At 44.0% G+C, this 26,749-nt stretch overlaps 1 protein-coding gene across 6 annotated transcripts in view; it reads right to left on the reverse strand.

The window, feature by feature from the left end:
• EBF1 (EBF transcription factor 1) overlaps positions 1–26,749 on the reverse strand; it is a 486,294-nt gene that overhangs the window by 178,938 nt on the left and 280,607 nt on the right. For all 6 annotated transcript variants that reach the window (XM_029583772.1, XM_029583769.1, XM_029583770.1 and 3 more), the window contains exon 7: positions 3,738–3,819. In XM_029583772.1, the coding sequence (XP_029439632.1) occupies positions 3,738–3,819 (82 nt within the window). The remainder of the gene's footprint in view (positions 1–3,737; positions 3,820–26,749) is intronic.

Consider the following 26,749-nt stretch of genomic DNA (forward strand, 5'->3'; position numbering starts at 1 on the left):
AAGGGCTGGATGGCTAACGCACACACCTGCCGAATCTCTGAGGTTCATTCTTTTCCTGAGCTACACCCATTGCGGTGAATAACTTCCTTTTTACTGCATATCGGCTCGCCTGTTTTTAATTCTTCTATAGTGACTGGCACACTTTGCCATTTACAGCCCTTCAGCACGTCAAACTGCAATGCAAGTCTCTCCCGGGGCATGCATTATTTAATCTAAACTCTTCAGGAAGGGCTGCAATGAGAGTCCAACAAAATAAAACTGATGAAGGAAAGGAGACTGGAAAGTTTCCCAGTAAAACTCAGGATTATTTGTACAGTTAATAGAGCACAGGCAGGAGGGGGCGGAGGGAGGTTAGACTCGCACCAGCAGGAGTGTCTCCCCAATCAGTGAAGCGCAAACAGGGATGGATTAAGGATGCCTTGGGCTGCAGGCGGCACCCTACCTACTCCCGTTGCATGTTACCCTTAAACCGACTCCGTATGGTCCCTCCACCCTCTGTGCTCAGAACCCCACGCGCCTCCCCCCTTAATCTATCGCTGAGCACAGGTAGGAGGTAATTCCCTGGTCAGTAAGTGCGGCGAGGGGTATCTCTCCGGTCAGTGACACACCGATGGGGTGGAGGTGAGGAAGGGGGCATCTCTCCAGATGGTCACAGGCCTTGGTGAGCTCCAGATCCTTTTCTCTTGCAGTGACTGTTGTGGTTTCAAGCTCACTCTCTGAATTTTCCTTTAGACTGTGCAACATAAAAGGGGGAGGGGATGAATCTGTAAATTAAGTGGGGGGCCCAATTTCAGTTTGGAACAAAACCAATTTCTCTGCCTTTCTTCTACAAGAAACCCCTACTTTCTACAACCACCCAGTCCTTATCATAAACTCGGCACTGTTTTCTCCGTCCATTGTTGCCTTACTGTCTGGACCACTCTACGCCCTATTCTTTCTTTTGTCCTTCATTCCCCTTTTCCCGTATTTCCCCACTCCTCCTTCTTCTTATTTTTTTTTCCATTCCTGAAACTTCAGCCTGCTCCATCTCAAATTATCTCTGATTCATGACCCATGGTTTTCCGTCGCGTGAGCAGGCTTGCAGCGAAAGCGCGTCTTGGTACAATTTAAGCCCCGGCTGTCTCGCGGTGTCCCAGTAACAGACGTTCGTAACCGGCGCTGCCGGGATCAAGTCTTTCTGGGGTCACGGTCAGGAGAGGCGCTGGCTCATTAGTGCTGTCTTTAAGTCGTGTGACTTTTTTTTTTTTTTTCCATGAGCTTGGCACTGCAATAAGTGAAACCAACAGCCGTCAGCAATGTACTGCGGCAAGCAGGACCATGCTGCTCTATTTCAGGAAGGCAGTTGCTTTTAACAGCAGAGCAACAAGTTCAAGAAAAAAAAAACAACCCACCAGCATATAGAGGGGATGGAGTCAGACGGAGGGGTGGGGGGTGGATAAATCCTGACATACAGCCGCCGAATAGATTTTCAGGCAGAATTAATAGTGCACCGTATGAAAGTATGAGGAGCGCTACTGCTCGGCTGAAAGTGATTAATTTCTTGAAAATGCTAAGGTCACGCTAATTGACATGACCTGTGTAATTAAGCAGTCTCTGTTTACACCACTGAAAGGCTCAACCGCTGCGAAGCCAGGCTGGTTTGACAGAATGTCTTTACAAGTCAAGAGATCAACAACCTTCCCTGTGTCCCAGCCAGTCACTTACACAGGCTCCTGACTGCTCTTCAGTGGGAGACATACAAAGGGATTTCCATATGAATATTAAGCCCGGGTCTCACTGGGGAGCTGGGAGATTCGGCAGTGTGCAGAGGTATCGAGAAGAGAAGAGTTGGGAGGCCTTCTCCATTCATACAGGATGTGCAGGGCTACACTTTTCAGACATGGTTGAGTGCACGTGCGAGTGTTTTTAATGGTCTCCCTACTATCATGAAATGCCATGCCTACAACGCTCATTACCCATCGGTGATCTTGCTCATTTTTCCAGTTGTTCTAGCACTGTATCAGTGCTCTTAGCACATGGGGTGTTCCCCAGCTGGAGGGTGCAATGTGGGAGACTTCCATGGACAGTGGATGCCAATTAGTCTGTTCCTCTCCACCAAGATGAGGAGGCATTGCTATCCCAACCCATCCAGGCCCTCGCAAGCTCCTTACAATCAGAACCCTTATTTGTCCAGTTTCTGCCTGTGCACTGAAGCATTGGGACCAGCATATGTAACAATGAATGCCTCTGGAAACACTGGGATAACTTTCCAGAAGCAGCAAAAAAAGGTGCACGCAGTGGCTCAGTGAAAGGCATCTTTCTACACGACTATGGATTCACAGATTCAAAGCTCACAACTCATTAATATGGACCACCCCAGGCTTAAAGGAACTTTTTGGAGGGAAAGAACTGAAAATTGGTTTATACACTTATAATTATAAGCCCAGTTCAGGTCAAGTGAATGAAGTAGATTGCTATTTTCGTTTTAAAGTGTCAAGTAAGCAGAATTCTATAAGTTCAACGTACAGTGGTAATTTAGAAGTCACCAATTAATTTCACGTTCACTAGAGTTAATAAAGTTATTTACTGCAATAAAATATCTTACTTTTACAATTTCTTTTTAATTTCTTTCTTGCGTGCTTCCCATAGTTCAAAGTGTGTCCCTCCTGACCCTTCCCAACCATAGGTTAAGGCAGATGCCAACAGGCGCTGTCAGCCTCAAAAGGAAATTGCTTTGGATTGAAAGCCACTATTTAGTCAAAGATGAGTAAATAATTCTGATAAAGGAGAGCAGACACAGTTATTCCAGTTATCATGGGACATATCACATGGGGACTCCTGAGAATTGGAAAAATAACTTGTATCACTATCAGTGGGCGCTCGGCATTGCCGCAGATAAAATAGATGTTGGAATGCCGTTTTTTCCCCAAACAAAAGTACACGTGACAACCGAAGCAGGATAATGAGCTTAGGACTCACAGACCTCTGCTTTTTACAATCTGAACCTTAGCGGCATTAGTGAAGTATGGGCTCGGCACAGAGCTGTTTGCTCTTGCTTAAAGTCTGACTTTGAAAACATCTCGGTCTCTGATGTTGCACATAAAGGATTTCTCCAGCTCTGTTATGGCGGTCAGGGGAGAGTAGTGCAGTCATTCACAATTCACTAGAATTAGACAGACCTGGGAGGGGTTGATATCTTCTTTCACACGTGGACACGGCATCACGATATTACTCTACAGGCATATGCCATTAGAGTTTTCACTGCGGCCTGCCCAGACTGCTCTCCCACTCCCTACCCCTAAAGCTTCCCATCTACCCAGGAGCGAGAAGTAAAAATGTTTTTCTATTTCCGAATCACTGGGGAATATGAGGAGGGTGCATGGGACGGCAGCAGCTGTCACCTCAGATTTACCACATACAGAACCCCATGAAGACTTTTTTTTTTTTAAAGGGGTCACCACCTCCAGGCAAATGTTTTCTCTCCGATATGATTAACTTAAACTAAATCAAAATTTAAATGCATTGAGATTCCACTCCTTATGCCAATCCTTCACATCCTCGCTTCTCCCCAGGGGGCTGCTATCCTCAAGGCTCCTCCTCCCCACTGCCCTCATATTCAGACACTTGCTGCTAATTTCTGATGGCTCCAGACTTCAAACAGCAGACCCTCAAACCAGAGCACAGGCTCTCTGGACTGAGCGTCAGCTAAGCCTGTTGGCTTTAAGGGTAGAAAAGATTTGAGCATGAGACGCACTGACCTGAAATCGTCGCATGTCTCGAGGATTTCCTGCATTTTTTAGGCAATTTTGGTTACATTTGAGAAAAAATTTCAGGAAGAATCTGCAGAAAAAAAAGAAAGATAGAAAAAATTATTAGCGGCAGAATTGTACAATGCACAGATTACGCTCATGCTGGCACCATCGCAGACTTACTGCATATGGGCTATTACAATATGCATTGGTTAAAAACTGGTGCCCGTAGAGGGCCCATCCTGCAAATGTGCACCTCATTTGAAGGAAGTTGATGCTCGGGGTGAAGTAAAAGGATTTAGCCCAGATAAAACACTTATTTTTTGCAAATGTCTGGCACATCAGAATCACACAATGCATTGGTCCACTTGGATATAGAAAATTAAAGGTCAACAAAGAAGTCATCAGTGATAGTTGAATAAGAAGTTCACGAAACACATTTGGGATTAGCTCATGAAAACTGTGCGCCCTTCATTGAATTAGGGAAATCTGCTCAAGTGCTGTCACAGAGTCGCTATTTTCAAGGAATCTGTAGGGTATTTTGTTTTTAAGAAAAAAAAAAAAGCCCACAAACTAATTCAACAAACTTTCTTGTTGGTTTGAACCTGTTTGCAAACTTATTTTTAAAAAGTACCGTTGATTCGCTAATGAGCGACTGGGTGACATTTCCCTCCCCCCAAAATATTACTTTTTATCGCTAAAGAATAATTTTTTATATTAATAATAAGGAAATCACTGAAGTCTACTGAGAGAAACCATGTAAAAATACCTTGCAAGGGTGCATTTTTGACAATTCAAAACTCCAACAGGCACAGAAGGGCAAAAATCAGAGTCCAGTCATTAACACATCTAACTCAGTGATGTGCCAGTCCTAGTGGCTCTTGCTCCATGGCGCTGATGTCCAGCACTGTCATATTTGCAATATATCTGAGAATTGCACTCTTGCTAAAGCCCTGTTGTGTTGCCCTAGAACGTGTATGAATATGAACCAGAATATGTAGTTGCTGTGATGTTGACCCAGAACATGAATGTTGACACAGTGTATGAATGCTGACCATGAATATTAACGCTAATTTTGTAAACCATTGTGATCTTCTTTTGGAACGACGGTATATAAAACACCTAAGTAAATAAATAAATAAATAAATAAATAGGACACTCATGCCACTTAAGATACATTTATTTATTTATTTGTTAAATTTTTCTATACCGGTGTTTGGAAATTACAGTCACATCGGTTTACAGCAATTACATTACATATAAAATAAAAAAGTGTAAGATAAAGTAATAATAAAAATTTGGTACAATTAAAATGTTAAACATAAAACTCAATATTTTAAAGTAAACTCTATTCTTATTATAGTATTAAAAATAAACAATAAAAATTAACAGATAGTTGTAAAAAAACAAATAAAAACATAACAATCCAATTTGTCATAGCATAGTTCAAGTGTATGTAAATGCGTGTAAAAAAGAATGATGCCAAGTTCGCTTAACCTTTGCTGTCGTTAAAAGCTTGAATAAAAAGCCATAAGACAATGTATGCTCTATATCCCCCTCAACAAACTTATACAAAATCCAGGGCAGATTCCCGATGATGACCAGCTCGGGGATTCGCCACCCAGGCCGGCTCAGGAGATAACATGTGGTCTACTGAGCACGGCTCTGTCACGGCCGCGCTCGGCAGACCACGTGACTAGAGCGACCGGCCCTGACAAAATCTATGATTTACTAATGTGAATTCACATGGTTCCCCCACCTAAAAATAAATAGATGTTCAGTTTAAAATTAAGCACCTCTCCTAAATTTCTTAGCTGCTCAAACTCTTATTTTCTCCCAATGGCCAGTCCCCCACTCTCCATTCCCATCTTGTATTTTCTTAGGTTAGTCTCTGGGCTGAATATTATGCTATACTTGAGTTGGGGAGGGGAGGTTTGACAGATTACCCTTCAGTATCTCAGTGCCTTACAGCTAGTGGAAGGACATCATTATTCCAGCTCTACAGTGAAGACAATGACTGTCACTGCATGAATGTACATTATTCAAGCCACGGGAAACGATGCCCAAAGGTGGACTTTTTGTGAAGACAGGAAATGAGAATCAAAGAAAACTCTTCAGTGAGAGCCTACATTCATTCTAAAGCCTGGAAGTGTCACAAGCATGGGTGTGGTAGAACTGTGAGGGGTTTATGATCTAAGTATGTGCACTGTTGATGTTTTTGCATGCTTAAATGTATGTGCATTCATGAATATGTATGCATATATTCTAAAATATACTGTATGTATGCATTGATTGGGTGCAGCTTGCTGTGAGGAGTATATAGAAAACTCTCTCAGACTACCTTAAAAGACCAGGCACAGCTGTCTTACCTGGTCTTCCTTAAAATCCAGAGCCACAAGGAATCCTGGAGGAAGGGGGGAGCCCCTCACCAGAGTTCCTGGAATGGCTAAACAAGCACCCCCCCCCCTCCAGGGAGCAGGCAGAAACCCATCCTATGCTAAGACCTGCTACCTTTAAAGGTCTGTAGGTTACCGGAAGTTAAGGTGAGCTGTACTGTTTGATTTTGGTTTTCTCACTGTAAATAAACTGCACCTAAGGAACAGCCAGAATCTGCCTTTTCCCTTGGCTGTTTTCCTAAGCCACAGTTGGCCATGTTACCAAACTTGCAAGCAATTGTAAAAGCACTATATATTAGGGATGTGAATCGTTTTAGGACGATTAAAATTATCGTCCGATAATTTTAATATCGTCTTAAACCGTTATGGAACACAATACAATAGAGATTCTAACGATTTATCGTTATAAATCGTTAGAATCGTGAGCCGGCACACTAAAACCCCCTAAAACCCACCCCCGACCCTTTAAATTAAATCCCCCACCCTCCCGAACCCCCCCCAAATGACTTAAATAACCTGCGGGTCCAGCGGCGGTCCGGAACGGCAGCGGTCCGGAACGGGCTCCTGCTCCTGAATCTTGTTGTCTTCAGCCGGCGCCATTTTCCAAAATGGCACCGAAAAATGGCGGCGGCCATAGACGAACACGATTGGACGGCAGGAGGTCCTTCCGGACCCCCGCTGGACTTTTGGCAAGTCTCGTGGGGGTCAGGAGGCCCCCCACAAGCTGGCCAAAAGTTCCTGGAGGTCCAGCGGGGGTCAGGGAGCGATTTCCCGCCGCGAATCGTTTTCGTACGGAAAATGGCGCCGGCAGGAGATCGACTGCAGGAGGTTGTTCAGCGAGGCGCCGGAACCCTCGCTGAACGACCTCCTGCAGTCGATCTCCTGCCGGCGCCATTTTCCGTACCAAAAATGGCGCCGGCCATACGCGTATGGCCGGCGCCATTTTCCGTACGAAAACGATTCGCGGCGGGAAATCGCTCCCTGACCCCCGCTGGACCTCCAGGAACTTTTGGCCAGCTTGTGGGGGGCCTCCTGACCCCCACGAGACTTGCCAAAAGTCCAGCGGGGGTCCGGAAGGACCTCCTGCCGTCCAATCGTGTTCGTCTATGGCCGCCGCCATTTTTCGGCGCCATTTTGGAAAATGGCGCCGGCTGAAGACAACAAGATTCAGGAGCAGGAGCCCGTTCCGGACCGCTGCCGTTCCGGACCGCCGCTGGACCCGCAGGTTATTTAAGTCATTTGGGGGGGGGGGGTTCGGGAGGGTAGGGGATTTAATTTAAAGGGTCGGGGGTGGGTTTTAGGGGGTTTTAATGTGCCAGTTTTGAGATTTTTCGATTTTTCACGATTTTTCACGATATTTTACCCCCCCAAACGGCAACAATACGATTCCCTCCCCCTCCCAGCCGAAATCGATCGTTAAGACGATCGAGGACACGATTCACATCCCTACTATATATGCATACATTTGCCTATTGTATGTATGTCCTGCTATTGTACGTGTGCATGCACATGTGTGTACTTGTGTATGAATCTGTATGCAATTCAGTGAGCATGTTTCCATCTTTATTTGTCTCCAAAGTTCAAAGGCAACAGGATACTTTAAAAGTTTTCACGAATCTGCATTCGCACAGCTATGTCAGTCTTATGGAAGTGTAGATGCGTAATTTATTTGCAAATATCATTATGTGTGTCTATACACTTGGGTAAGCCTTTACATCTCCAAAACGTGCAACAACCTGACTCAAGGGGTGCAGAATGAACATCAGTGAAGGTTTGGACGTCTTGAACCTTGACAACTATTTGCCACTAGGAGAAGACTTTGAACTGATGCCAAGAATGGGTTTAAAGAGACAAGCAAATAGGACATAAATCCCAGCTAAGAAAAACAAAGTGTAGAGAGCTCAGGATCTGACACTTTAGAAATGAATCTTTGATGGCTTTCCTGTCAGCATATCATCATTAGTCTCCAAGCTATGAAGGGCATGGCCATCGGATCCCTCTTCCCCTGAGATGCCCTCTCAATTTGGAATGTTGGCTGAAGCCAGAGAGCAGCTCCTGTGTCCCCCATTGCAGTGGATTGCTTTGCTGAAATAGGAAGCCGCACCATCTGTTGGGAGGCAAAGACGGCCCTGTCAGCTGGTGCCTGGAGCCTGAAACAGGCCCTTATGTGGCAAAGTCTCTCAGTTCTCCTTAGTCTTTGGGGAACCCAGTTTGTACCCTAGAGTTTTAGCAGAGTTCTTCAGAGCTTTCCAGAAAGTAGGGGCCAAACAGCTGACCCTGCCGACTTGCATCCCTTAAAGAAACAGATTCAGAGGGATGAGAAAAACTGTTGACTTGTAATGCTTAAAATATCTACTCTGACAGAGCTGAAATGCAAAATTCAGGAACAATTTATGTGGCAGAATCTTCATGGCATCTATAAATAATGGAGCCTGTGAGTTGAACAATGATAAGTACCCAAATACAGAGAAATTAACATTTTCACAAACGAAAACCTACTTCCTATCACTCCATATCCTTTGCTAAACTGTGTCAGCCATTTTTTTTAGCTGTTGCAGGTACTAGAAATGACAAGTATTTTTAAGAAATTTGGGGCTCTTAATTCATACCCAACATTCAGCACTTCTAGTTACTGTTTCAGATATTTACGTTATAAAACGTTTCTGATGAGGTTATGTGTTGGCGAGAGTGGGGGAGCCAGGTTTAATTCCTGAGCCCCATCCTCTGCTCCTCATGCCAGCGGGGCCGGGCATGCTCGAGAGGAAAAGAGTCCTAGCCACGGTACAACAGCAACACCCACTCACCACGGCACAACAGTAACACCCACGGCACAACAGCAACACCCACTCGCAGGGGGCAGAATGGTTTCCGCTGGAGGGAGCTATGACTAGTGGCCTCTGGCTACAGACTGCTGCAGCAATGGCTGGGCCGAATGAGAGGGTGGGAAGGGTTATAAAAACGGGGAGATAAGGGAAAGCTCATGGAGCTGAAGCCTCAGTAGCAGCCTCACTGCCAGCTGGGGCTGGAAACTAAAAAGAGCAGGAGGAAGCTGTTGAAAAAAAAAAATGAAAAAAAAATTCTTTAATTTATTTTTGTTTCTTCTGTGCAAAATTATCATTAAGAGCACCTAGTTACTGCTTTAAAGAATTAGGAGAAAATGTTAAACTAATGAAAAGCAAGATAAACACAATCACTGCGTTTCCCCACACCACAGTTCAACAAATTTGAAAATGAGCAAAATTTAAAAAAAAAAAATCTCCAATGAAATTTATTACTCAAAGAATGTGTAATATCACATTTGCAAACTACATCAATTAATTCCTAGAAAAATACAGATTTCCCCTCCAGCTTCACAAAAAAAAAAGACAATTCTGTGTATATATATATATATTTTTTTTTTATTCGTAGTGAGATTGGTGCTGGTGTGAGATGCAAGTCAGGCGAGATTAAAAACTGAAGTGCTTCCTTCTCTCACCCTTGGGACAGCTGTGGTGCAAGATTCACCCACCCCGCTGTGCCAATGTCCCCTTAGCCCTTGGTTGGGACTCACTGTTTTGACCAAGCATCCCCAATTCCCTCACTGACCTCTCTGCTGAGCCTGCCAGCTAGGAAGCTGTCGTACGTGGTAATGGTTACAAATGAACGCTGGGCAGTTAGAAAATGATTTATGAAGTATTAGCCCTCTCCTTCTTTTCCTACTTATTAGCAAAACTCTTCAAGCTAAAGGGGCACCGGCTTATGCTATCTCTACCCCCCTATCTGTGGCCCAGCCACTGCAGTCACAGTTCTTCGGTCAGGGGGGGTCACAGGGATCCCCATAGGCATGCACCCCGAGCCCGGCCAGTAGCTGTCACGGCCGGGCAAAGCCCAAGGCTCCCCTCCGAGTCAGGAAGGGTTGAGGACGAGGTTCTGATCATTGCATCTGCAGCGTCCCCTGCTCCTGCTGGGCTCGGGAATCGGTTTTTGCATCCCTTAACATGCACTGGAACTTTAAAACAAAAAATAAAAATCTTTATTCATATCTATGAACCCTACATCTCATGCCTTTACCTCCACCACCCCCACTCCACCCCCCCCCCCCCCAAAAAAAAAAAAAAAAGGTGTTACAACGTGACATTTAAATTCAGGAAGGCCCCGTGGGCAGGTCCAGTCTGCAGTTTGTGCATCCAGGCCATGGTCATGCCAAATACTGAAGACTAGGGAACAAGTATTGACTTCACAAACCTTGCAATGTCACGCTTTAATCAGGGACGGGAGAAACAACTGCAGCGATATAAGTGACGACAACCATTAACTCCAGGCTTTATTGGCCGGCACTCACATTAATCCAAGCTCTCTAAACTGAAGCACAAATGACAAAGTCCTCAAAACAATGACGACACAAAGTTTGTGTTGGAAGTTCCGGAGGGGAAGCTCATGCGCACAGGATGTCACAGAAGTCAGATTTGTGACTTTCACCAGCACTTTGGTGGGTGATCATCCTGCAAACAGCACGGAGAAAGAGGGGTGATGTCATTATCAGAAAACAAACAGTGCCTCAGGGAAAGAAGGGAAAGTTTTTATAGGGCCCTCTGCTGATTAAGTCTGCTCTTTAAATGGAATTGAAATCTCACAGGCAGAAGTCACAGATGTTGCTGCAGTTGGGTGCAATGGCAAATGTTTATCTTGCACTGCAGAGTGCAGCAAATGGCCAATCAGAACTAAAGATGTACATCCATTTTTAACAAATGTCAAAAAATGCAATGAATGAGGCCAGTTTTGATACCTTCCAAATGGAATAAATTGAAAATAGCCATCTATGAAACTACCAGAAAATGTTGGGGTATTTTCGTATTTGTGGCATTTTTGTAAATAAAAAAAATGGGCCTCTGGGGGCTCTGGTTGGCCTTCCCTGGGTCAAAAAAAAACAAATCCAGCTTGCCCTGGAGCCAGGCCCAGCTGGGTCAGGGTCCCTCTTGTTTAAAAGAGCCGGGGCTAGGAAGCTCCCACCCCAGCATCCACATATCTCCTTCCTGGATCCTGGCTTCAAAAAGGCAGCTCTTTCCTGGCTCCCAGCACTTTCAAAATAGCACGATCTGGAGGCTGACGGTGCCATTTTTTAAAGCACCAGGAGCCAGGAGGAAGGAAGCGCTATCACTCTCACCCTTTTGCAATCAGGATTTGGGAAGGAATAAGTGGAGGCCAGGGTGAGAGCTCCACAACCCTGGCACTTTTAAACAGGGGAGGCACCAAGTCCTGGTTCTGGGCAGCTTAGAGAAGGCTCAAGAAGGTCCACTGCCATTGGCAATGGTTACATGGAATAGACTTAGTTTTTGGGTACTTGCCAGGTTCTTATGGCCTGGATTGGCCACTGTTGGAAACAGGATGCTGGGCTTGATGGACCCTTGGTCTGACCCAATATGGCATTTTCTTATGTTCTTATGTCCAGGCAGGGCCACTGGATGCCTTTTTTTTTTTTTTTTTATCATCAATTCAATGTTTGTTTGTTTGGGGTTTTTTTTATGTTTAATACATTTTTCATTTTGGCAAATGACCTGAACTGAAAATAGCATTAATCAAACCGAAAAAAACATGGAACAAATTGAAAAAAGTCCGAAATGAAAAAATGAGAGCTTCACATCCTAAAGGTGGACTATAAAGAAACAGAACGAAATAAAATAAGCAAATAAATAAATACCTTCAGTACCTGAATGTAATCTGCTTTTAAATGCTGAAAAAAGTGTGAAAAGCAGAATATAAAAAATCTAAATAAATAATCTTAACCTCACAGAATTATCAAGTCTCAGTTATTTGGTCTTTACTGAACATAATTCTTCCAGTTAGCTATTCAGCCGGCTGCGTTCTGCACACCATGCAGTGACAGAGGCATAAAAATGCCAGATATTCTTTCACCAGCCAGTCCATCTCTGTTCTATGGGGGACAGATTCAAGACACTCCAATTCTTAGCCCTTCCTCCTTCATTTCTACTCTCAGTTGGTAAAATTTGTTAAAACCTATCTTGTGGCAATGTATGATTTTTTTAAATTTTTTTCTAATCTAACGATCTGGGTATAAAAGGTAAAAAAAAAAAACCCCTCAAAAAAACCCTCACTGGACCGGACCAGTGTGCACACAGTCACCTGCGAACCCCAAAATGCCTCCATCCAGGCTGTGCCATCTTTGTTCTCTGACAACTGTACAGACCGCTTTTCTTGATGAGAGGTGCCTGCTGCCAGCAGGGAATCATTTTAAATCCTCACATTTAGGTCATTAATCATTCGTAAGTATTAGGGCGCACAAGACCCCCATACTCTAGTCACAGGGGTTTGCATTCGCTTCGGAATGACAAAAAACGCAACACGCACAGCTACGTAAGAAATTGGCCATTTTCTAGATGGGACCCGGCGTGGCCGGAACGGCTGTGGATCACTACTGCCCTCAGTTAAACCACTGGAACCCACCAGGTGGGGTAAACTGCATCAGAGAGTAGGGGATAGGGGAAGACTTGGGAGGAGGGGGCATTCGTTGTTTTATTTTGTCAGCACTGATTGGGGAGGTGACGGGGAAGGGGGTAACCTGGTCCCTCGCTTTCCTCGTCTCTGCTTTTTTCCGGTTTGTTTGTATTTTGTTTTGTTTTTTTGCTTAGGTGCTATTTCTGTTTAAATGAACAAAAAAAACCCAAAACATCAAACAAAATGAAAAGCTCAGTTTAGAAAACATAACAAAAATTTATAATCACACCCCCCTTTCCGCTAATCCCAAGTCCCCATTTGGGACTTATGTGAGATATCTTCTGTCCCACCGTCTTTAGCGCTGTTCTGGACCTCTCGTTTTTATTTAAAACATTATCGTGGTTTTAGCCATTACCTCAAAGAAAGCCTGGAAAGGAAAGAGACACTAAAGCTGATTTATCCCACTAGTCTAGTTTCAGAACATTGCACCCTGACATTATCAGACTGGCTGCATAGTGGAGCGCAGGCGAGTGTTATTTGAGGGAAAATATAATTTTTCATTTTTGGAACCTGCAAGTCTGGCCTCTTCGCTGTGATTTTCTGCCTGCACGCTTCCTCCTTCCTGTCTGCTCTTTCCGAGCTCAGAGGTCAGAGCTTTTGCTGGGAATGTGACAGGCCTCTCCAGAACGAGAGTGCTTTATTAACGCATTAGTACAAGAAACGTCACATAATTAACAGAATTTATCTTCATTTGCACAGTAAAAGCACTAATATTCAATCACTCTACCTCTCTTTAATTACTTTCTTTTCTTGACCCTTCGCATAGGAGGGTAAAGGAAACCTGTTTAAACTTGGTTTTTTTTTTTTTTTCTTACTTAGGAGTGGAAACTGGGCTCATTGGCATAAACATAAAATAACAGTAAAAAGTCTGTCATGTTGCGCACACGATGCCTTTGAATCCTCAGTGCTGGGGGATATCCTATTCTTACCGGAAAACATTATGCACGATGCCCGTAATAACAGCACGGCACCACTGTTAATTAGAATTAAACTGCCGTCATACCTTGCCCGCTTTCTGTTAAGAAATGAACCACTGGGATCCTGTCAAAGAACATGTGTGCCGTCGTTCGAACTAGGCAGCAAGACCCGACAAACATCTGCACCAATGCCCGATGTTCGTAGCATTGCTTCAGAGGCATGAAGGGAGCCAGAAAACACCTGTAACCAAAACTATGGACGCTAACCAAAATTAAGCACACAACCCAGTATATACCTTGCATACTTATGTACATGACATATAGAAAATGTACACAAAAGTCAATATGCAATAACACACCTTTGGCAAATGTCTTCTGAAAGCAGGACCCTGCAGCCCCCCATAAGGACAGGAGATCATTTTCCATACAAGCAACTATTTTATTTATGTCCAGCAGTTTTCCTGTAGTGCAAATAGCTCTCTGTATACTTTTCATTACTTGTGATAGGCTTCCATATTTTCCACGTCTCTGCTTCCAGCATAGATCAACAGCCCTACGCCAACCACAGCCCTGTCCATTGGATTCCTGACGAGAAGCACAAAGCCCTGATAACACTGACATCCCAGTTCTGTAGCTGGGACATTTTCCTGCCATCTCCTCTACATGTGCCAGCTCAAGACATCAGCATTCAGCTGTTCCACCGTGTCACTCTCCTACTGAGTGTGAGAAGAATCTGAAAGCCAGCGGATTAACCTCTGGGATGACACCCACTTTCAGATTCAGACTCGCTAAATCCCCAATGACAACGTTAACAATGTTGTCCAATTCAGAACGTAAACTGTAAATCTCCTCCTCATGCATCGCTGCTGGAGGGCGACAGAACATGGCCAAGCTTACCCTCTGTGGTGGTGGGGGGGGGGGGGGGGGGGGGGGGGAGTCTGCATAAAGCTATCAGCATGAACTAGTTTAGACTTGGGTGGCATCTCTTTCCGGACAAATGCGGGAGAGAGAAAAAACAGGTGCAATTAACAAAAGTATCTCAAGAGGAGACATTCTGTCAGGAAGGATTTATGGCCTGTGGAAACTGTATTCTGGGTTTTGATTTCCTAGCGTTCTTTGGTTAGCTTTCTCTTAGGACACTCTCGGTTGGAGACTTTGTATGCGTGTCAAATGACGTTACAGAATGGCATTGAAATGTACTGTGCCATCACCAATTACAAGGTGTGTGCAGCACGGCTGCTCTTACGTCATTTGATTTTATTCGTCCACATCAAGCGCTAAAAGTTTTCCATCTCACTTCTTAATAATAGAATGGCATCCATCACAGCCCAGAGTGTTTTCCCTGTGTTCTCTCACATGTGGTTAGAGGGGCTTTTCACAATGAGCCCAGCAATTGCTTATTTTTCTTTTTTCCAGTTTTAAACTTTTTGATATTTTAATAGGGGTGGGCATTCAGGACAAACGAAATAGAAAATTGAACAAAATGTCCTCTTTTGTTTCATTTCATTATTAAAGCAAAACAATTGAAAATCCACTGAAATTTTGTTGGTTTTCCTGATTCATTTTGAAAACAAAATTGATCCATCAGGCCTAGGCTCAGGCTGAAGCTGGGGCCTCGCCTATGGAATAGGCTAAGACCCAATGCAATGGCCTTGTCCTAGGCTAGAGCATGACACCAGGGCCTGGGCCTGGGCCTAGGCACAGGTCCAAGGCCGGGGTCTCACCTAGCATAGGCTGTGGCCCAACACACGAACAGTAGCCCAGACCCGAGTACAACGCATGTTCTCAGCTGAGGCCCAGACCCAACACCGTATCCTTGAATGAGACCGAAAAAATGTAAAAAGCTTAACTGCTCCAGGGATCCAGCATCACGGTCCAGGCCCGGGCATGACACCGGTCTTCGACCCAAACTGCAGGTCCCAACACCCGGCCCTTGGCCTAGGCCAAGATCCTAGCAGAGGCCCAACATCGTGACTCGGTCCAGAAACCAGGTCCTGACGTCAGGGCCTCGGGCCGGACCCCAGGCCTGACACTGGGATCTGACCCAGAGGCAGGGTCCTGATGCCTGGGCCTCATCCCAGGGTCAGGCCCAGGCCTCAGAGCCCAGGCCTCAGGGCTCTCCTCTTCCATCTTCATTTCTTCAGTCTTGAAGCCAACCTATCCCATCATCTGGGGTCACGCTGGAGTTAATTAACTCCAATGCATTCACTCCAGTGGATGGCGCCATGTTGATGTACGGCAATGCCATACAATGCAATACATTAAAATGGCACTATCCACTGGGGTGAATGTGCCAGATTTAATTAACTCCAGCACGACCCCAGAGGACTGCGTCAGTTGACTTCAAGAGCTGAAGCAAGGAAGATTGAAGAGGAGTACTCCAAGGCCTGGGCCAAGGCTCAGGCACCAGGACCTGGTCCCTGGGTTGGGTCCTGGCATTGAGCCTGGATCCAAGCCAAGGCCCTGGCATCAGGGCCCAGTGTCTGGACAGGTCGCAGCATCAGGCCTGGGCTGAGGCCCAGGAGTCAGGACCTGACCTCTAGGGTGGGTCCCAGCATTGCTCCTGGATCTCAGCATCGGGCATGGGTCCCTGCATCGGGCCTGGGTCTGTGCCAAAGCCCTTGCATTGGGACCTGGTCTCTGGACCGGGTCATGGCATCGACGAGCTCTGGCCTAAGCCGAGGCCAAGGCATCAAATCCAGGCTTTAAAGCCTGAGCCCTACACAGGGCATAAGCCGAGGTCACAGTGACCTACCATGGCCTAGGCCTATGCAAGGCCGAGGCTTCAGCCTGGGCCTAGGCATAGAAACCATGCCAACGCTTAGGCCCAGGCTGAAGCCTCTGCCTTGGATAGAACTACCCATGATAGGTCTCTGCAATCATGGCCTATGCTGTACACAAGGCCTAGGTTTCGCCCTGGGCCTAAGCCTTGACGTCGGACCCCTTACTGGAGTGGGTAAGTGGGGGCTAGGAAGGATCCTGGCCCTGGCATTTTTTCAGGAGGGAAGGATGGGTAGGGAGCTTGGAGGTCCTGGGTGGCCCTATTTCTTTTTTTGTTGTTTTTGGGGGGCTTTGTTTAAATGTTTATTTTGTTTTTTTAACAAAATAAACATTTGACGAAACGAAATCTGTGGAAAATCAAACCTCCAAAAATGAAATGAAAAACATAAAAAAAATTTGCCTTCTTCCCACTCCTATATTTTAACATTCTTCAGCTTTGAGTGGCACCAGTAAAGCTTAGAATGATGCACACTAGGCCCAAGGTAACTGCAGCTCTTGTTCAGCTGTCAGGCAAAGCCATGGATCAATCTGGTTTGGTGCATTAGTGTGACTACTTCCGTTTTCCTCTGGTGTTCAGTCTCTCAGTGCTGGAGGACCCAGAGAATAGCACAATCCAGTGAAATAACCCAGTGAAGCCACTTCAGAGGATATTAAAAAATCTACTCTGGATAAGTCAATACATCATAACAATGGGCCTGTCAAATAATATGGCCTACTAATGGGTAGGGACCTTCGTTTTCAGTTTTTATTTTATTTTGCCTGGGAATTTCAGTGTTATAACAAAAAGAAATCAGTGGAAAAATGATCTTGATATATTACACAGGAGAAAAATAAGATCATTTTTTCACTGTCATCTTTCGTTGTAAGATTGAAATTCCCAGGCAAAGTAAAATAAGAACTGAAAACGAAGGTCCCTACAAATGGGCTTTCATAGCATTGGTGGTCACAATCCATCCGTTCATCTTGTGTCCTTTAATGTCAAATGCTGCTGAAAGTATAATCATTGCCCATATATCCCAACAATCAATAAACCATACAGTCTAATCACTCTCCGTGCAGCATAATCACCTTTTTTTATTTTTAAGGATTTTTTCTTTTTAATGGAATTAAAATCTAGAAAAACGCCACTTATTTTATGTGTAATCCAGTGCAGTCAGGAGTCCAAAGAATTAATTGTTACATCACATCGTCCAACACAGTTGCATTTCGGCATCAACTACGCCTGCTCTAGGGGCTCAATTCATTGTGTGCTGCTGCCATCTTCTACACTGCATAATCCGGGAGCAGCATAAACCCATAGCAGGAAGTGAACACCTTTCTGACGCTACAGCCAAGTTGCAGAGTGGTCAACTGTCAGCAAGTTAAATGGCAATTAAAGAAAAACAAACCGAAATATGACACATCTGTCTGCAAAAAAATAATTGCATTTCAGTGAAAGTGTCATGAGAGACGAGGGCCTATCTCTGGTGCCTTGGGCTCAGGCTCAGGCTGTGCGAGGTTGCAGTGCTCAGGAGTTGCACAAAGAAGTGAAGCTCGGCAACAGGAAGTCCAACTGTGCACGAAATGACAACAGCTAAATGTTGCATCCATAAAGATAAAAGTTAGATTGTCAGTAAAAATCTGGCACACTGTCAGTAAAAAAAGCATTTCCATGAGTTGGCAACCTCAACTAGGTAACTCTACTGTTCTGATGGACAGGATCCTCCGTCCTGTGATGCTCTCTTGCTGATACGGAAAAGTTTTCCTATGAACAGCTGCTGCCTTTTAATTATAAACTTTACAAATGCCACCTGCTGCTGAAAAATGTTAAAATGCCTAGAAAATTGATAGCATTAAAAAAAAAACATGTAGGCAAAACTATAGTACCTTTATAAGTACTTCCAAGGTCTCCTGTGATGGAGATTTTAGGACAAGGCTACCTCTGGTGCCACAGCTAGTCTTGGAAGGCCTGGTAAGTCTGGATGCAAGACTTAGAGCTTGGAATATGGCTTAACTAAACTGACGTCTTCTGAACATCTGAACAAACAAGTTGGAAAGAGCTATGCATTGCATAGCATAGGATACATTTTGGATTCAGGTAGTCCCAAAACTGGACCAAGCTGAATCAAACTCGGAATTCCCGCAGACGTTCAGTGGACAACCACCGTACTGATTTCCATGCAAATCACTACAGTGGTTGCCCTGCTGCAAGAGTACCTATGGACAGACAGACCAACCAACCAATGGAGTAATAATCAACAACAGGCACTTTTTGCAGTGAAAAACATGCCTCCAACGATATTCCTAGAGTAAAACAACCCAATAAGTGCCATCTGCATCACAAACTCCCCCCCTAAACTGACAGATGTCGTGCAGGTAAACTGCTACATCGCTCTGTTTTATACTGGTCAAACATTTTATATGTCCCTTCAGATCTGCCAAACAGTATTTGGCTTAAGGTCCTTTAAAGGTCTCCAAAATCCTGCAGCAAAAAGTCATAGCTACGCAGATGCTGCTGAGAAGCATGGAATGGCGCTCACATTCAAGCACTGACAACTGAAAAGCTTGCTAAAGATTTACAGATGAGTCACTTTAAAACGTCACTGGCATAATGAATTCTCTGCTAATGTAAACTTAATCAGGCAGGCCCATCCAAAACCTTCCTGTCGGAGACAAAGTAACTGAAACGCCATCAGCTGCTGTCTATGAATCTCGCATGTCAAGGAGCATTTTCGCCGAAAGACGCAATCTTCGCCAATTCCCAATAAAAGTCTCAGTGATTAAGATCCTAGTTTTATAATAATTGAATGAGACCCTAAAGGAGGTTTGTGCTAGCATAATGAGAATGTTGAAATGTGAGCCAGGGCAATGCATCACTAAGCAATATAAAAGGACGGTGTTCTCCTGCCATGCAAGATGCAACTGCATGGGATACGGGGCAATGTTCTCCAGTATTAATACAGAGGCAGAGAATAGGGCACGCTGGGCACTCCTCCTGGCACAGCAGCATGGAATAAAAAAGGCACTATCCTCCATAACTGATAGATCAGCACCTTATGATAATAGGGTGCTATGTCTCGTTGTGTATGGCCATAGGGGTCTGGCAACAAAACGGTATTATCCCTTTCATGGCATTGTATAATGGGGGGGAAAAAAGGCAGTTGACACCTATAGAACTCTTTCCATGCAGCAGCGCTAGAGGCCTCTACCAAATATTGGATTTAGAACACAGCAAAGAAAGGGTACATAGAAAGTGTAAGGTTTGGGTTTTTTTCTTTTTTTCAAGAATGCATCTCCAAGTTCCTGTATGTGCCTTTCCATGGAAGCAAGAAATATTATACTAGTATTCTGCCTATAGGAACATTCTTAAGTAGTCCCAAGGGCGGTCTTATATGCACAATCCAATGCATCTTAATTTACTGTGCTGCTTGCAGTACTTACTATAGCATTATTTACCATAATTAACATTGCATGCACAATAGTAAATGCACTAAAATAAATACATTTTACTCTAGTATGGTAGGAACTATTGGGAATTCTACACGGTGACACCATAATAGGTGCCTGCAGTGCTGCTTCTTCCTGCCAACTATAGTAAAATCCTTACAAAGTTGTTTAGTATTCCATGTTTAAAAGTTCTATATGCAAAAAGGGTTGTATTTTATGCCAAAACAGTGGTACTCAAACCAGTCCTCAGGTCTCCACCCCTAGCTTATCAAAATTTCAGGATATCCCTAATGAATATGCATGAGATATATTTGCATACATTGGAGGCAATTCATGCAAATATATTCAATGCATATTCATTAGGAATATCTTGCAAGCCAGACAGGATGGGGGAGGGGTTGAGGTGGTTAGGGAACCAAGAACCGGTTTTGTGCTACAACACGCAAAGAAAAACACAGGCAGATAATAGGCTTCCTAATAAGCATGATTATTACTGGACTAGCTCAAAGATTACTTTTGGACACACTATTACAATTTCCTATTATCTAAAAAAAGAAGCCTGCGGTAGAGATTTTATTCATTCTATACTTTCATGAGATTAACAGGTCACCTTATTGCTAGAGGAGGTCTGAGGACACGCTCTTGCCATGACACGTGACAGTAGTTAGTACAACATCTGCCTTTGTGTTACGAACTCTCCTAGTCAGCTTCAAAAGAATTCATCTAGCAAATTGTTGCCATAAACACAATCAAAAAAATAGAATACAAAGATGGTGCTTATCTCACTGAAACAATTTTTTTTTTCATCTCTAAGTAAGGGGAGGAGGACTAGGGTTAAATGGAGCAATATTTACAGCTGTTTGGGTAGTCTGCAGGTCTCGCCAATACTTTGTACCTTTGGACTTGCAAGCTAATTTTCAAAGGCAAACTCCCTGAGGAGAAGCTGGGCCAGCAAAGACCGTGAGTACAAAAGTACACAAGGACTCTGCCCCTGCTTTTCTGCAGACGCAGGGCACGATATTCAGTGCCACTTAGCTGGTTGAGTACGTGATTAGCTGGCTGATTAGCACTATTTGAATATTCGGGCGTGGTTGGCAGCTGCCAGCTAAAAAGTTAGGGGGTCATTTTTCAAATCGCGATAGGGTCCTAACGCCCGCAGTAACGCCACAATGCGTGCAATAAATAACGCATCGGGAGATACGTATGAAAATTTTAAAAATTTAGTCAAGTGGGAGGAGTAAATGAAAATGAGGGGCACTTTATGTTGTGTGTGATAGTGTACAATAGTGTAATGGGAGAGGGGAGAGGGGAGAGGAGGGGAGAGAAAGAGAGGGAGAGAGAGCTTCTGGGGAGGTATACATATTAGTCAACTTTTTATTCCACTGTATGAGGGGGAATTCTTAACTCGGGTGAGGTTTTAGTGGTAGGTTAAGTTTTGGAGGGCAGTTTTACATGCACAGGCAGAGGTACGAACAGCACAGTTACCATCAGTGAAGATTTTATGTGATTTGGAGGGATGAAAGTTACACAAAGATGAGAGTTGTACAATGTACTCTCGACCTAACTTGATGCATGTTCTACCTAGCTGCTATCTCTCTCTCTCTCTCTCTCAGTGTAGAGGACCAAGTTAGCCAGAAACATTTTTCCACTTTGCTTGTGCAGCTGGATGGCGGCTGAATATCAGCCCCACAAAGTCCACACAGGAGTTTCGCTTTGGTTACGATTTCAGTCCTACAAGCGGTCCCCCTGGCTTTCACACCATTCTCCTTGGCTGACAGTTCTCTCACTAGTCACCCCCAAAAAAATGAAAGGCCAGAGAATTACAATCTTCACAAGGGCACTCTCCAACTGGACAGGAACACCATGATAAATCAGTGATGATTTGCTACCAATAATTAACAACCCAGGAGGAAAACTGAGTTCACTGGGAAAAAGTTCTCATTAAAAAAAAAAAAAAAGTCTAAACATGGCCGGGCGTTGTATCTCTAGTCGCAGCAGTGTGTAATGTCCAAGTCCTCCCATCCAGCAGGGTCAGCAGGGTTGGAGCACTCTGCAAAAGCAGTGCGCTTGAGTTCGGGGTTAGAGGGAAGACTGCTGCAGCCGCAGTGACCACTCCCGCCTCCTGTCAGCTACGGAGCAGGGCTTAGACTTAGTCTCAAAGGAGACTTCTTTGTAGCACTCGGGGCTAGCGAGGGTTCCCGATTGGGCCAGCGTGCCTCCTGGGGTGGGGCGAGGGTCTATAAAAAGGGAAGAAAGGGGGTTATTTTAAAAAAAAAAATGCATACAGAAGAAATACTATGAAAATGCTTCGCCACCTCCCCACATCTGCTTCAGGACGTGAGGCAGGAAACTCTGTTTGGGCTTTACCTATTAGTATTTCCATAATCATCTCCATCTACCTCCTGATTAAAAGCACCTCTACATCCTCCCTTCTTCCAAAGCCTGTATAAATCTTTACTTAAGGCACACTGTTATACTTGTCTGTCACAAAACGGTGCTCCCTAATCTTTGACAGCCGCGATCAGGTGCTGTCCAAACATTTATTAAAACATTTTAAATGATAAATCTATCCAATTATTACTATTAATGCAGCTAATACGGACTAATGAGGGGGAAATATGCCGGCGCGCGCGCTGCCATTCATTACCCATGTCTTGTCAACAGTTCCAAGCCCGAAACCTAATCATCCGTACCGGGGCCCTGTTATATTTCACACGTCACTTTTAATAAGTCACTCAGTGCCTATAAATTAATGTAACATGTCTGCATTTATGAGCGCAGCTTTGTCGCCGTTAACAAATGAAAGGACCGGGCCAGCCTGTTCTGCCGGAGTTAGGCAGTGACGAATGATAGTGGATGATTCTTTACCAAACCTGGAAACGAAGAAACGAACGCTGCACCGGGGACGGGCGAGGAAGGGGGGGGCGGGGGGCTTCATCAGTGTGGAAACAGAAGTAGAGATTATCAGTGCTTTCTAGGGAGCACAAGGAGTGAATATTTCTAAAGCAAATCTTAGATGTATAAAAAAAACTAATAATCATAATAATAAATAATAATAAATAAATAAATGATAATAATAATAATAATAATAATAATAATAATAATAATAATAAAGCCAACTGAGTTTTTATTAGGGCTCTTGCTGACCTAGGCGTGGCTAAGAGCTGATTCCCAGCTGGTTACTGCCGCGGCGGTGATTCCATTCTCCTCCAGTCTTGTGTAGCGCCGGAATGATCCGAAAAGGTGTTCGGAAAGGGAGCCAGGACATCTTGCAGTGAATCGAGGTGGAGGAATGGAAAATTTTTTCAATTATAGATTTTAAATTTGAGGTGGGCTGGTGGGGGGAGATTTTTCAGTGGATGGGGGCTCTGGCTGGGAATCAAAAGAGGACGGGCACTACGGCCAGAGGTGGCGCCAAGGCCACACCAGTGACTGACTTCTGATGCCCAGCTGCCTCCTTTAGTGGGCCAAACTGCTAATTTTTCTTTTTCAGGGACACTGATGATGAATAGCCTTTAATTACAGCTCCTGGAGTTACAACTTGTATTTAAAAGCCAAGAACAGAAAAACAAGCATAAAAAGATCCTTTTAAATATGCTGTTCTTAAAATGGTTATTGAAAAGTAGGGATGTGCAGAGGGACGCCATACGTTGCATTCGGGATTCGTATTCTTCGGGGGGGGGGGGGGCAGATACGTTGCATTCGGCAAGGGGGGCCCCCGATACATTCATGCGTTAATTCTTATTCGTTTCCCGGATAAAATTTAATTAACTACAACCCCCCACCCTCCTGACTCCCCCAAGACTTACCAAAACTCCCTAGTGGTCCAGCGGGGGATCTGGGAGCCATCTCCTGCACTCATGCCCTCGGCTGCCGGTATTCAAAATGGCACTGATAGCCTTTGACCTTACTATGTCACAGGGGCTACAGGTGCCATTTGTCGGCCCCTGTCACATGGTAGGAGCAATGGATGGCCAGCACCATCTTGTGCTCCTACCATGTGACAGGGGATGACCAATGGCACTGGTAGCCCCTGTGACATAGTAAGGGCAAAGGCTATCGGCGCCATTTTGATTACTGGCAGCCGACGGCCCGAGTGCAGGAGATCACTCCTGGACTCCTGCTGGACCACCAGGGAGTTTTGGTAAGTCTTGGGGGAGTCAGGAGGGTGGGGGGTTTGTTTAAATTCACTCCTTTAGACGGCCGAATAATTTGGCGAAGATTTGTTGTATTCGTGGGGAATCGCGATACATTTTGCTTCCCCACCAATACAATTAAATTGGCCCTATATCTTGTGGATTACCAATACGTAGGAAACGAATGCACACCCCTATTGAAAATATGCTCCTTCAGTGTGAAATCTTTCCAAAACAAATCTCATGTCTTGCCACCTCACACCATGGTGGGCTTTGCAGCGATGGGCGTATAACTGATGGATCCACCTTAACAGCCTGGCCTATGACTCCTGGCCGAAACCTATCAGGACACATTTACCAAGGAACAGATTTCTCAATGGCTCCCGGTATTTATTTTGTTAAACAAGCATCCAGCTCTTCTTACTGAAGGCTACAGGCTCAGTTATTCTACCTCCCTCGTTGGGTTCTGCCTGGCCAACCCTCTTCTACTCTGATGGAGATATGCCAGGGCAATACGATTTATAAAAATAAAATAATAATAACGATAGGGAGGGCAAATAAACACGTGCAGCGGCACATATGTATGTTTCCCGCGAGCAGATAAATGTAAATATCTCACAATCTGCATGTATGATATACGCTCGTTTTACAAAATATAAATATTTCTAACCCGCAACATATGTGCGTATGTAGGCTTACGCGCGAATTCATGCAATGCATTGAAACCACGTACATCAATACATTGAACACGCGTACTTTTCCTTCCTATTTAAAACATATACATGTTTATATTTTATGTTTCAAAGAAGGATTACTCATATAACTCCCAATTTACTTGCATAAATCGGCTAATTTTAAAAGATACACACATAAATGAAAATAACCAGTTGACCAGTTAGTGCACCAGTTCACCCAGTCCTTCTCCATATCATCGAGACATTCCTGGTTCTTCAGCCTGAACTCCCCCCGGTTCAACCAGACCTCCCCCCACCATCAGTACTATGCAATAAACAAGTCTGATATCACTTATGCCAGATTATTAGCAAAATACATCAGTAGGGTGGCAAATGTAGATGCGTGTCTTTTGAAACAGAAGCTTATGCAATATTGGCCCTACCTTGAAACAGTCCTAGACCACCCTTTCTTTCACACGTGAATACGTGTGCATGAAAGTCTGTGTGTAGTTTTTACTTTTATAAAACACAGACTCTGAGAGTAGAGGCTTCTTACGCATGTATATGCTCATTTTTACGTGCGTAAAGTTTTGAAAATTCACCTCAAATGTGTATTTTACATCTGCTCCACAGTATAACTAAGGTCAGTCCAAGCGAATATTACGCTGAGCTCAACTGATAGGGTCTTCCAGGAGAAGCAAGCCACAACCGCTCAGCAAGGCCCTTCTGTTTCACATTATAGATTGAAATGAGGGGATCAGTTGCCTAATTGTTTCTGTCATCTTGAGTATGAAATTCTCTTAAATCAATTTTTATGCAGGGCCCATGGAAATATAAAATGAATTATTAAGTATCTTATTTTTTTAAAACTTAAAACAGGCTGAGCCTGGAGAAATACTTTTATTCCCATTGCATGCATGGAAATGTAGTCTTTTTGTTTTTCAGAATCCCAGTACATCCATTGGAGCAAAAGTAGAATCATCTCACCCTTTCCTATAGGCCATGGAGTCATCTAGTGAGCCACCACCTTCTCAAGATAAGCACCATGGGCTTGCTTGTGCATAGTGAATACATGGGACATCTAATGTTGCATGTTGGACCTCAAGCAACAATCAACGAGTGCTCTTATGAGCCTCTAACAGAAATATTAGCAGAGAATACATGAAAGAAATATTGAATCTGAATACAGACTTATGCTAGCCTCCTGTACTTCTTGAATATCATTTTATTTACTGGATCATTTCTTGCAGATTCAAAGGCTTATAGAACATAAAACATTTTTATCTCATGTTCATGCTATTGAAAGGCAAGCGATATTAATATCTTATTACGCTTTTATTAGATTTCTTTGCAGGTTATTCTGGACCTTTGGAGGCTTCCTCAATTGCTTTTCTTGGGGATGTGAATGTTTTTTTTTTTCTGGTTCCAATAAAGGACTGACACACTCAATACTTTCAAACTAATAGGGTTTGTAAAACTTTCATTACAATGCCCGAGCACTGCTATTTTACACCATATATATAGTAAGGAAATGTTGAGAGCTGCTGAGATGGGGGGAGAGAGCAGAGGGAGGTCAGGTACCATGCTACAGCAACAAAGGATGTTGACCAATTAAAGTTAAGTGATGGCTCGATGCAGTAACCTGCTATGGGCACATATTTTTAAGGCAGTAAGGAAGCCTAAATAAAACAGGCAAAGCAAGATGTCATTATAAACTGAAATGTAACAGACTCTTACATGGGTAATATCTCTGCGACTGCCGCATTGGGCAGCTTGATTAATAAAGTACATCATTACTCATTCATTCATTCAAAGAAGGGTGGTGATGTGTTTTTTTTTTTTTTCCAGTACCATGTAGTAAATGAACTGCATATGATTCTATGAACTGCTTTCGAGGGATTTCATGAACCTTTTTACCATTCTTCCTTGTACTGGTGTCAAGTAAGTAGATCTGAGCTATTGTGTGAGGAGGCGATACTGGCTTGATAGAGAACCCAGTCTCAGAATCAGAGATAATAGAGCTGCGGTCTCAGAATCAGAGATAATAGAGCTGATCGGAGCATGGAGATCAAATATTATATCAGCACACAGGTAATGAAAACACTCTGAATATCTAAGCACCTGCTCAGAGATATCTATTACTTGGTTGGTCGATGAGCTGGTAGGGATGTTCATTTGTTTGAAATGAATGGGTAAAAT

Source organism: Rhinatrema bivittatum, chromosome 18, assembly GCF_901001135.1.
Source record: "Rhinatrema bivittatum chromosome 18, aRhiBiv1.1, whole genome shotgun sequence".
In the NCBI taxonomy this organism is placed as follows: domain Eukaryota; kingdom Metazoa; phylum Chordata; class Amphibia; order Gymnophiona; family Rhinatrematidae; genus Rhinatrema; species Rhinatrema bivittatum.